General features: G+C 38.3%; 1 protein-coding gene across 1 annotated transcript; it reads right to left on the minus strand.

Moving 5' to 3' along the window:
• Positions 1-520: 520 nt before the first annotated feature.
• On the minus strand, positions 521-1,474 carry Or6c202e (olfactory receptor family 6 subfamily C member 202E). The gene has a single exon (NM_001000587.1). The coding sequence runs from the start codon at positions 1,472-1,474 to the stop codon at positions 521-523; it is 954 nt and encodes a 317-aa protein (NP_001000587.1).
• Positions 1,475-12,709: the final 11,235 nt, after the last annotated feature.

The following is a 12,709-nucleotide window of genomic DNA, read 5'->3' on the forward strand; positions in this document are numbered from 1 at the left end:
TGTCTTATAAGTGAAGTGTGGAATGTCTTGAACCATGAGGTTATGTCATCTAGTTATGGTGGGTAGCCAAGAGCAGGATTAATAGCTTATATTATTTTGGAAGTCTTAGGGGGCTTCCATAATGAAGACAATGTAGGTAGATGTAAGAAGAGAGGTAGGTAGCCTATACCTGGCACTGGGATTTTAATTTCATAACCCAATAACTTCTGGGAACGCTGTAATCTACCCAGTCAGATTATTTCTGTTCAAAAGCATTCAAAATATTTTTAGTTTGCTTATAAAGTTGTGGGTTTTTATGTTTTTTTATACATCATTAGTTATAGTTAACTCTCTTCTCATGATCTTCTCTCCCTTAGCTCCCTATTCTCACTTAAGCCTCCCTCAAAATGTTCTCTCAACCTCTGTTTTTATATCACATATATTCTTTTGGTCCTTTCTCATTAATTTTTGTGAAAGTCACCCAATGAAGAGAAAAACACATATGGAGCTTAATGGCTTCTGTTTAATTAATATTTTATTTCTATATTTGATCAGTCTTTTTCTTCATTGAGATCATGACAATCTTTTTGAAGGAATCACTGAAGGCTTGTCTAACTTGCTTATTTCTTAGAGTATAAATGAATGGATTCAGCATGGGAGCAATTGATGTCATCAGAACTGTTACTCCTTTATTGATAGTCACCGAATCCTTTGCCGAAGGGTTGATGTAAATGAAAATACAACTTCCATAGGTGATGGAAACTACAATCATGTGAGAAGAACAGGTGGAAAAGGCCTTTTTCCTTTGCTTGACAGAGGGGAATCTTAGAATGGTCTTGACAATATGTACATAGGACAGAGTAACACACACAAGGGTCAGAATGAAGGTCAGCAGTGCACAAATAATCACCAGCTGCTCTATGAGCCAAGTGTCTGAGCATGAAATCTTCAAGATAGGAGATGCATCGCAGAAGAAATAATCAATAACATTTGAGTCACAGAATCTCAAGTTTAGGAACAGAGTAAGTGGTGGGAGTATAATGAGCAAGCCAGCCATCCAGCAGCAGAGAACGAGTGTCTGACACACCTTACTGTTCATGATGGTTACATAATGCAGGGGTTTGCAGATGGCCACATAACGATCATAGGACATTATGGCCAGAAGAAAAAATTCAGTTACTCCAAAAACATCAGTAAAGAACACTTGAATGACACAAATATCATAAGTGATTGACCTGTCTCCTGTTGCTATATTATATAAATATCGAGGGATACAAGCAGATGTAAAAGAAATTTCTAATATGGAGAAATTTTGTAGAAAAAAGTACATGGGCATTTTAAGGTGGGAGTCCAATATAGTGAGGGCTATGATTGTCAGATTCCCAGCTATGCTGAGTGTGTAGGCAAAAAATAGAAACATAAATATTGGAATCTGAAGTTGAGGATCATCTGTTAGTCCCAACAGAATGAAGGTGGTTATTGTGTTGTTCTTCATCACTAACTACTGAGTTATTCAATCCTCACATGAAATGTAGACGTGTCTTCTTTGAAAAGATGCAGGGCCAGAGAGCAGTGAACTGTGACTGTTATAGTGAACTTATTCCTGTGTAGTTTCTTCTGCAAGTGGAAGCTGATACTGTTGATATTCTTGAGTGTTTAGCTACTCAATAATTTACTTTAGTTGATTGGCTTCATAGTTTGTGATATATCTTAAAGATCAACCCAAATTTATGACATTTATATTCTTCATTGTTGTACTTGTAATCTTTATCTAATTAGGTTTTCTTGTTGTATTAGATTTGAATCACAGTGTGTTCTGATTCAATAAAATTATTGTCTTTGTAGTCTAAGATTTCTCTTGTATTTGAAAGGTGCACATTCAAATTTCTTTCCTAGAATATTTGGTCCTTGATAAAATATAAACATGTAACAACTCATGTGGATTCAACGAACAAGTTCTCTTGCTTTTGCTATAACTTTACATTTTATCATGATGATTAAGCATGCATTTATGAAGCATGTTTTCTCTTTTAAGTTGAAACTTATATGTTGGTTTATAGCATCACTATTTTTATATTTCTCTGTTAGAGTGCAATTCATACACACTGTTTACTGGGATATACAATTGACTACATGTGAAAATGTTTATCCAAGCTGAGAAAATAAAACATATATCCTTTATTCTTTCAGTGTGTTGAGTATGAGAAATATTTAATGATGTATTAATACCACCAAGTTCAAAATCAAGTTAAAATAGTATACATGCTTCCTGTGTACCGACTGGGAATGACTACATATTTCGATGTTTGGGTTGAATGCCACATTACCAAGAGTTGCCTGAAACTCCATTGTCTGCACTGTGTATCTGTGCTTCAGTGTCAGGCTATTCTACTTCAGCACTTTCTCTGAGAAAGAAAGCTTGTTGACATTGTGGACTGTTCTATTCTCTAAGCTCAGATAGCAACCCAAACTGACACAGTCATAGATTGGTAATCGATGTGTAAGGAACACTTTATCAGTATATACATACCCACACCACTGGTTTATACACTGAAAGGGTCAGTACCTTCTTTTTTGGGCTTCATCTGTATACAGTTTTGTCACTGACAAACTGTTTTGTATCGGTGTATGATATTTGCATGTATGTGTGTATTAGAGGTGTTCATGTATGTGTATGTGCATATGCGTGCATCTTGAGTCTAGAGGTTCACATCAGGTATCCTCCTCTACTGCTTTCCATGTTACTTTCTGAGACAAAATATCTCACTGAACCTGGGGTTTGCTGATTTGGCAAAGCTAGCTAGCCAGTGAACGCCATGGATCTTCCTATGAATGAGGTGCACAGGTGTGCACCACAGCACCGGCTTTTTATGTAGTTGCTGGGGAAATGAACTCAGGTCCTTATGTTGGCAAACATTTTATTTACTGAGCTATTAACTCAGCTCCTGTCACTGATTTTGACTTTTAAAATTTTTGTATGTCTTAAGTTTGATCTTGATATTTTCTTGTATTTGAAACGAGAGATACTAGTGAATAAAGTCATTCCTTTTTTACATGCTGTTCAAAATGCTAAATATCATCTCCTCCTTGCATTAGCTGTCATTATAACTTTGTTACTGAAAATTTTAGCTTTCTTGAGACTGCTGTCAGTAATATATTCAAGATGTAAGTCAAGGAATTCACATACCTTAATATATGATTTTCACATTATTTACATATTTATATATTGCAAATACTTTTGTACCTCCATATATTCAATTAAGACCATTTAACTTACCAGACCACATTTGTGTTAAAAGTTAAAAACTCTCTCTAGTTTGTAAACCATTATAATTTCAAAGTTTCACCTATTTTAAAAATAACATGAACATATGCTAAACTTTAAAATAATAATTTTCTATATGCTGTTATGCATCTCTTTAAGACTTAAAATATCTGCAAAGTGTGTTTTTATAATTTCAGAATTCTTAAAAATGTATCCTCAATAGATAAAGCTACATTTGTTTAGAACCTTTTTGTACCAGAATGTGGTTTATGAGCTTTACATTACTTTCCTCTGAATTTATATTATGGCTGTGTTGCAGTAATGACATTCAAATTGCCACAGTACAAATATGTTAAATTTACCTTTTTTCAACATTTTTTTTCATGCAGTGTCTTATTATCTAGACGTCTTTGGCCTGGAACTCACTATATAGATTGTGCTGGCCTTGAAATCACAGAGATTTGCCTGCCTGTTTTTGTCTCCCAAGTGGTGGGATTAATGGTGTGTACCACCATGGCTGTGTGTGTGTGTGTGTCTGTGTGTGTGTGTGTGTGTGTGTGTGTGTGTGTGTGTGTGTGTTTGTTTGCTTTACAAGATATAAGTTCTGGTTTAAGAGGTTTTCATTCATAAAATTATATCATGGAATAGTCAGCTTCTCAGTTTCCATCTAGTGATTTGACCACCATTATCTACAGGTTTTCCCTTCTATTTTCCATCTTTGTTTCTTCAATGAATAGTTTAGTTGTATATGAAAATAAGAGTTAGGAATTTCTTAATTTTTGATTCAAAGTAATACTTGCTACATTGTTTTTCTCAGGTGACACTTTGTTTCATTAGCACAATGAATGAAATGTATTTTAGTTTTTGAATCTCCAGTGTTTGAGAATGAAGAGAAAATAATTCTGTTTTCATTTTCCTAATAAAGCTAGTGTGTTATGTTGACAGTTGTCCTTTTGCCTTTAAAATAGCTACTTCTTCAAGAGATGAAGTTTTCATCCCCCCAAAATATAAGGCAAGTTTACTGGAACCATCAGAGGGAAGGAGAGACAACCATGGTTTTGGAAAACTCATGACATTCCTAGGAACTGTAAATACTGAATGATTTTAATCCATCAAGTGCACTGTTTTTAGCCTCCTTCCTGTTGTCAACACATGTCTTCTGAGTGTTTATTCCTGGAGTTAGTTTGTGGTAACTTGTTTATTCCTGTACTGCTGTGTGATAGCCCTGGTTACAAAAATAACCTTCATTTACTTCATTAAGGGCAAATATCTCTTAGCTTTTAAAGGGCAAAGCTTTAGGAAATAATTACATATCCCAAAGAAATTTTTTATTAAAAAGTTTTCAGGGAGCCAATTTTGTCCCCGTCAGAATAAACTATCACACTGGATGATTCTTGATTATACATCTTTTCTCTTTAAACAGGTGAGTGAGGCTATGAAATCACAGCAAGTGGCCATAAATTCATATGGTATTTACACTTTGATGAAAAAACAGCACCATTTAAATATAATTCAGAACTGACTGCATATCTTTATGTAACAATTTATATAAATAATTACAGCAGTTGACTTTGGTATGTCAGGTTTAACACGCTTACCAGAAAAATCACCACCAAAGATGAAGTTGAAGCAAGAGCCAGTGTGCTTGCTCTTCTGACAGCTAATGTTAGGTTCAGCAGAATCTTTAGGAGTCTGGAGGCTATTTTGATACAGATATCCTGCCAGCAAAGGCTCATGTAGAACTTTCTAGTTTCAGTGCACTGATCCCTACTTTCTCTCATGCCGTGCAAAGAACTAGTCCTACAAACTCTCCAAAGATTTTCATCTCCAAGACACTGGAGAGATTTTCAAAACCAGAACTTTGGTTATTTTTTATCCTGGGCATATATTCTAGATTTCTTTTGGTTGAAAATAAACACAACTGCAAATATTGTCCTCTTTTTTCAAAGCATTGACCTGATGATTTCTTTGGATAGGTTTTTTTCACTATTCATATTTGCATTTGATTCTTTCCTAAACTAACTACCTAAATATCTGAGTCCTCAGTGACCTATGTTCAGACCTCACTAATGAGCATCTGTAATGAACTTGGGCAAAAAATCCTGAAAGATGCTGTAGTGGGGACAGTGTCCTTAGAGACACAAAGATACAGCCATAGCGACAGGTACAGACTGGAGACACATGGGAGAAAATTTATATGGTCAAGAACTATCTGGCATCTCCTGTGTTTTCTCCTTACCATAAATAAAAGGGGAAAAACTATAAGGCTGCTGTAATTACCATTTTTCTCAGACATTAAGGGATAAAACAAAAACATTGGTGAAATTGAAGCAAGTTTCCTTTTAATATTTGGAAGTAAAAGAAAGCATGAATATTTAAGAGTAGAAATATTTTTACTATAACTTTTCACTTAATTACATGAACTGTGACCAAAACTATGACCAAAGAGGTATATGGAACATCTTATATACTTTTCACCATCCATTTATATTTTAAATCACTCTTCTGTGAGAATTTTGTACAATGTATTTAAATTACCTTTGCTCCCCCTTCCTCTCCTTCCATTAAATTCAACTTTATCCATTTTTTTGAAACTCATCAAGAACAATCTGCCCATATACCCTTGGACATATCAAATTCATTGGAGTGTAGTAGAGCCCCAGGTAAGGGCTGAACCCTTAAGGGAAAAGAAATTTCCATGCTAGAATTCTATCCACTTAGGCCTGCATAAATATTGTACATGATATATCATCTGCTTTGAATTCATTTATGCAACCATCATGATGAATCCAGGAAACACCATTGCCTTGTAGTTATCTACCCCTACTTCCAAATGATTTCTGAGCCTTGGGAAAATGGGGGTATGATACAGGTGTCTTGCTTGAGGCTGAGCATTCCATAACCTATTCTCAAGGACTCTTTGGTCAGCTATAGTTTCTATGTTAACTTGTACCCATGTGCAATGAGGATTGATTGATGCACTAATCTATAGGTATATCAAGAAGTCATCAAGAGTTGGTATAATACTATGGTCTTTTACTCATTTATTAAAACTTTATTTAAAGGAACTTTCAAATAAGAAAGTCCTACATCAAATTAATCAGACCTAAAGTCTATACATCCCAATGACCATCTCTATATATTCAGAGTAGCCGTTCTGAAGATGTAAAGATTCACATTGGACTTTGCACTTTATCACCTAATGTATTTTTATTTACTTACCACAACCAAAAACATAACAAGCCATGGCAGAGTTACACCTAGAAAAACAATTTAGTAGAGTATTAGATTGATCCTTGTGGCCTTTCTATCCACAGAGTTTTGGTCTCGATAATATTGCCAGGTATAGGTTTGACTTGTGGGCCTTAAGTCCAATGGGAAAATGGTTGTTTACTACCTTGACATTTGTGCCACAGTTGTACCAAAGGGCATGTGTTGACAAGATAGTCATTGTGGTAGTTTGTTGAGTTCATCGCTTGGTAATATTGGTGATTCCATTTCTTCTCTAGTAGGGTGCACAGCTCCTTCCAACAGTATGAATTTTTTTTTATTAACTTGAGTATTTCTTATATACATTTCGAGTGTTATTCCCTTTCCCGGTTTCCGGGCAAACATCCCCCTCCCCCCTCCCCTTCTTTATGGGCATTCCCCTCCCCATCCTCCCCCCCTTGCCGCCCTCCCCCCAACAATCTAGTTGACTGGGAGTTCAGTCTTAGCAGGACCTAGGGCTTCCCCTTCCACTGGTGCTCTTATTAGGATATTCACTGCTACCTATGAGGTCAGAGTCCAGGGTCAGTCCATGTATAGTCTTTAGGTAGTGGCTTAGTCCCTGGAAGCTCTGGTTGCTTGGCATTGTTGTACCTATGGGGTCTCGAGCCCCTTCAAGCTCTTCCAGTTCTTTCTCTGATTCCTTCAACGGGGGTCTTATTCTCAGTTCAGTGGTTTGCTGCTGGCATTCGCCATTGATCGGGAGCTGCTCAAACCCAATGCCTCAGTGACCCTCCACAAGCACAGCAACGCACTGGATCTCTCCTGAGAGACACAGCCAGAATACGGCAAATTCATAGGCAAATGCCAAGAGTAAACCACTGAACTGACAACGGGACCCCCGTTGAAGGAATCAGAGTATGGACTGGAAGAGCTTGAAGGGGCTCGAGACCCCCTATGAAAAACAATGCCAACCAACCAGAGCTTCCAGGGACTAAGCCACTACCCAAAGACTATACATGGACTGACCCTGGGCTCCAACCTCATAGGTAGCAATGAACAACCTAGTAAGAGCACCAGTGGAAGGGGAAGCCCTTGGTCCTGCTAAGACTGAACCCGCAGTGAACGTGATTGTTGGGGGGAGGGCAGCAATGGGGGGAGGATGGGGAGAGGAACACCCATATAGATGGGAAAGGGGAGGGGTTAGAGGGATGTTGGCCTGGAAACTGGGAAGGGGAATAACAATCAAAATGTAAATAAGAAATACTCAAGTTAATAAAGATGGGAAAAAAAAAACCAGTATATAAAATCAAAAGATAAGTTTTAAATGTAGCAAACAAACAAAAACTCTCATGAGCAGACTCACAAGACATAAAATGCTAAGATAATTGCATAGCCAGACCCAAGGTGAATCACTTATTTTCCAGGTTCTGGGCTCTGTCATGCTAGCCTTCCAGTTGATCTCTACTACCCACATCTACTCCTTCTCACAAAAAGTGATCATTTTCTCAAATTTCTTGGACTTTCAGCTAACTTAGAGGAAAAAAAGAAACATCTTTATAGCAGTTCTCAAGCTACTAGAAAAGTTTATCTGATCTGCCTAGTGAAATATAACTTGTTTTATATTCTTCTGCAACTTGGCTTTTTGTTCTGATTTTATGTAAAAGCTGTTTCTCCTTTCATAGTTCCAAGAGTTTGTTCCTTAGACAGAACAGAATAAAATAATACAGAATTTACCAAATAGATTATTTTTAATAAAATAAAATTTTTATTAAACCAAAAAATAAAAATAAAAAATAAAAGGGAAACAAGAATACCCTTGGGAAGGAATAAGGAGGCAAAGTTTAGAACACAGGTTGAAGGAACACCCATTCAGAGTCTGCCCCATATGTGGCCCATACATATACAGTCACCAAATGAGATCAGATAGATGAAGCAAAGAAGTGCAGGCTGACAGGAACCGAATGTAGATCTCTCCTGAGAGACACAGCCAGAATACAGCAAATTCATAGGCAAATGCCAGGAGCAAACCACTGAACTGAGAACGGGACCCCCCATTGAAGGATTCAGAGAAAGGACTGAAAGAGCTTGAAGGGGCTTCAGACCCCATATGGACAACAATGCCAACCAACCAGAGCTTCCAGGAACTAAGGCACTAACCAAAGACTATACATGTACTGACCCTGGGCTCCAACTGCATAGGTAGCAATGAATAGCCTAGTAAGAGCACCAGTGGAAGGGGAAGCCCTTGGTCTTGCCAAGACTGAACCCCCAGTGAACAAGATTGTTGGGGGGGGGTGGTAATGTGGGTAGATGGGAAGGGGAACACCCATATGGAAGGGGAGGTGGAGGGGTTACAGGGATGTTGGCCTGGAAACCAGGAAAGGGAATAACAATTGAAATGTAAATAAGAAATACTCAATTTAATAAAGATGGAGGAAAAAATATCACTATTTGCAGATGATATGATAGTATACTTAAGTGACCCCAAAAGATGCTGATAAACAACTTCAGCAAAGTGGCTGGGTATAAAATTAACTCATACAAATCAGCAGCCTCCCTCTACTCAAAGAATAAACAGACTGAGAACAAAATTATGGAAATGATACACTTCATAATATTCCCAAGTAATATGCAATACCTCGGTGTGACTTTAACGAAGCAAGTAAAAGATCTGTATGACAAGAAGTTCAAGACTCTGAAGAAAGAAATTGAAGAAGATCTCAGAAGATGGAAAGACCTGTCATGCTCATGGATTGGCAGGATTAATATAGTAAAAATGTCCATTTTGCCAAAAGCCATCTACAGATTCAATGCAACCACCATCAAAATTACAACTCAATTCTTCAAAAAGATAGAGAAATTTGAAAATTCATATGGAATAACAAAAAAATGCAAGATAGCCACAACTATTCTCAACAGTAAAAGAACTTCTGGGGGAATCACCATCCCTGACCTCAAGCACCATTCTAGAGCAATAGTGATAAACACTGTATGGTATTGGTACAGAGACAGAGAGGTAAGTCAGTGGAATAGAATTGAAGACCCAGAAATGAACACACACACCATTGGTCACTTGATCTTTGACCAAGGAGCTAAAACCATCCAATGGAAAAACTGATAGCATTTTTGACAAATGGTACTGGTACAAATGGAGGTCAGCATGTAGAAGTGCCCTGCCTGTACAAGGCTTAAGTCCAAGTGGATCAAGGACCTCCACATCAAAGCAGATCAACTCAAACTAATAGGAGAAAAAGTGGGAAAGAGTCTGGAACTGGACACTGGAAAATTTTTCCTGAACAGAACACCAATGGCTTATGCTCTAAGATCAAGAAACGATAAGTGTGACCTCATAAAACTGTAAAGCTTCTATAAGGCAAAGGACACTGTCATTAGGACAAAATGGCAACCAACAGATTGGCAAAATATCTTTACCAATCCTACATCCAATAGAGAGCTAGTATCCAAAATATACAAAGAACTCACAAAGTTAGACTCCAGAGAGCCAAATAACCCTATTTTAAAATGGGGTACAGAGCTAAACAAAGAACTCAGAGTTGAGGAATATTGACTGGCTGAGAAGCACCTAAAGACATTTTCAACATCCTTAGTAATAAGGGAAATGCAAATCAAACCAACCCAAATGCTATTAAACAGAGGAATGAATACAGAAAATGTGGTACATCTACACAATGGAGTACTACTCAGCTATCAAAAACAATGACTTCATGAAATTCATAGGCAAATGGAATAAAGTGGAAAATATCATCCTGAGTGAGGTAACCCAATCATAGAAAAACACACATGGTATGCACTCATTGATAAGTGGATATTAGCCAAAAAGCTCGAATTACCCAAGGTACAATTTACAGACCAAAGGAAGCATCAAGAAGATGCAGATGCTCCCACTCCTTCTTAAAAGGGGGAACAAAAATACCCATAGGAGGGAATATGGAGGCAAAGTTTAGAGCATAGACTGAAGGAATGGTCATTCAGAGCCTTCCCCACATGTGGCCCATATGTCTCCAGCCACCAAAACTAGATGAGATTGATGAAGCTAAAAAGTGTATGCTGAAAGGGACCGGATAGAGATCTCTCCTGAGAGACACAGCTAGAGCAGAGCAAATACAGCGGTGACTGCTAGCAGCAAACCACTCAACTGAGAACAGGACCCTCCTTTGGGGGGAATTAGAGGAAGGATTGAAAGTACTGAAGGGACTTGCAACCCAATAAGAACAATGCCACCCAACCAGAGCTTCCAGGGACTAACTCACTACCAAAAGATTATACATGGAATGACCCAGGACTCTAACTGCATATGTAGCAGAGAATAGACTTTTTGGGTCACCAGTGAAAAGGGAGGCCCTTGGTCCTGCTAAGGTTGCCCCCCCCAGTACAGGGGAATGTTGGGGGGGGGTGGTAAGGTGTGTGGATGTGTGGCAGGACACTCGTATGGGGGAGGGGGAGGGGATATGGTCTTATGGACAAGAAACCAGGAAAGGGAGTAACATTTGCAAATGTAAATAAAGAAATATAGCTAATTATAAAATAAAATAAAATAAAACAGACAAACTCAAAATAATAGAAGAAAAAGTGGGGAAGAATCTCAAACACATGGGCACTGGGGAAATTTTCCTGAACAGAATACAATGGCTTATGCTCTAAGAGCAAGAATCGACATATGGGACCTCATAAACTTTCAAAGCTTTTCTAAGGCAAAGGACACTGTCAGATACAGACACTTCCACCCCCACATAAGCATCACATTACATATTTTCAACAAATTTCTAGGAGGTCTAGGTCCAAGTCCTGTATCCCCCTTACTGGGTAGCCCAGGCTCTGTGAGCTCTCATAGTCCCAGTTTAGTTGACTGTGTAGGTCTTCCTATGCTGTCCTTGTCCCTCCCACTTGCTCACTTCTATCCCTACTCTTCCACAAGACTCCCTGGATTCGGCCTGATGTTTGACTGTGGGTCTCTGTATCTGCCTTTGGTGCTGCATGAAGCTTCTCAGAACACAGTTATCCTAGTTTCCTGTCTGTAAACATACCAGAGTATCATCAATAGTGGCAGGGGTTGTTTCTCTCACATGGAATAATTCTCAAGTTAGGGTAGTCACTGATGGCTGTTCCCTTAGTCTATTCTTCATATTTATCTCTGCACATCTTTTAGGTAAAACAAATTTTTCAAATTTTTAGGTTGAAGGTTTTGTAGGAAGATTGATGTCCCACTCCCTCCTCTGGAAGTCCTGTCTGACTACAGGATGTTGCCACCTGAGTTTCTATGTCCTCTTCTAGCATCACACCTGTATTCTCTCCCATACCAGGCCTCCAGCTACCCAACATCAAAGAAGCACAAACCTATCTCCCCTGCCTCCAATTTCCATTCTCACTCTCAGCCCTTTTTCACCTCCCCACTCCCAGCACCTGATTGCTATCCCTATTTCCCTTCTCACCACCACTCCTACCTAGTTCCTCTCCCCATACACCTCCAGTGGCTACTGAGATTTGAGAATCTTCCCTTGGGACATCCATATTACCCAGTTTCATTGAGTCTGGATTATAACATGGTTGTCCTGCACTCTATGGCTAATGTCCACTTATAAGTGAGTAAACACCATAAACGTTTTTCTGACTCTGAGTTACTTCACTCTGGATGATATTCTCAAGTTCCATCCATTTGCCTGCAAAATGCATGATGTCTTTGCTTTAAATAACTGAATAGCACTCCATTGTGGAGATGTACCCCATTTTCTTTATCTATTCTTCAGTTGAGGGGCATCTATGTTGTTTAAAGTTTTAGGCTATTACAAATCTTGAATGTTTGAGAAGCACTTAAAGAAATGTTAAACATCCCTAGTCATGGGGAAAATACAAATCAAAATGACTCTGAGATTCCAATCATATACCAATCAGAATGGCTAAGATCAAAAATTCAAATGATAGCACATGCTGGTGAGGATTTGGAGCATTCTTCCATTGCTGATTGGAGTATGAACTTGAAGAACCACTTTAAAAATGAATTCTGCAGTTTCTCAGAAAACTGGGAATAGTTCTACCTCAAGACCCAGCTATACTACTCCTCTGCATATATCAAAAAGATGTCCCACTATACTACAGGGACACATGTACCCTAACAACTATTTTCATAGCATCTGTATTCATAATAGGCCTCACTGTAACTTAATGTGAGCCAGAATTTACTGGAGACCAGCTCCAGCTGCAAGGTTCATGTCCTAAGAAGAGGAATAGGGGTTGGTG

This window comes from Rattus norvegicus, chromosome 7 (assembly GCF_036323735.1).
Source record: "Rattus norvegicus strain BN/NHsdMcwi chromosome 7, GRCr8, whole genome shotgun sequence".
Classification (NCBI taxonomy): domain Eukaryota; kingdom Metazoa; phylum Chordata; class Mammalia; order Rodentia; family Muridae; genus Rattus; species Rattus norvegicus.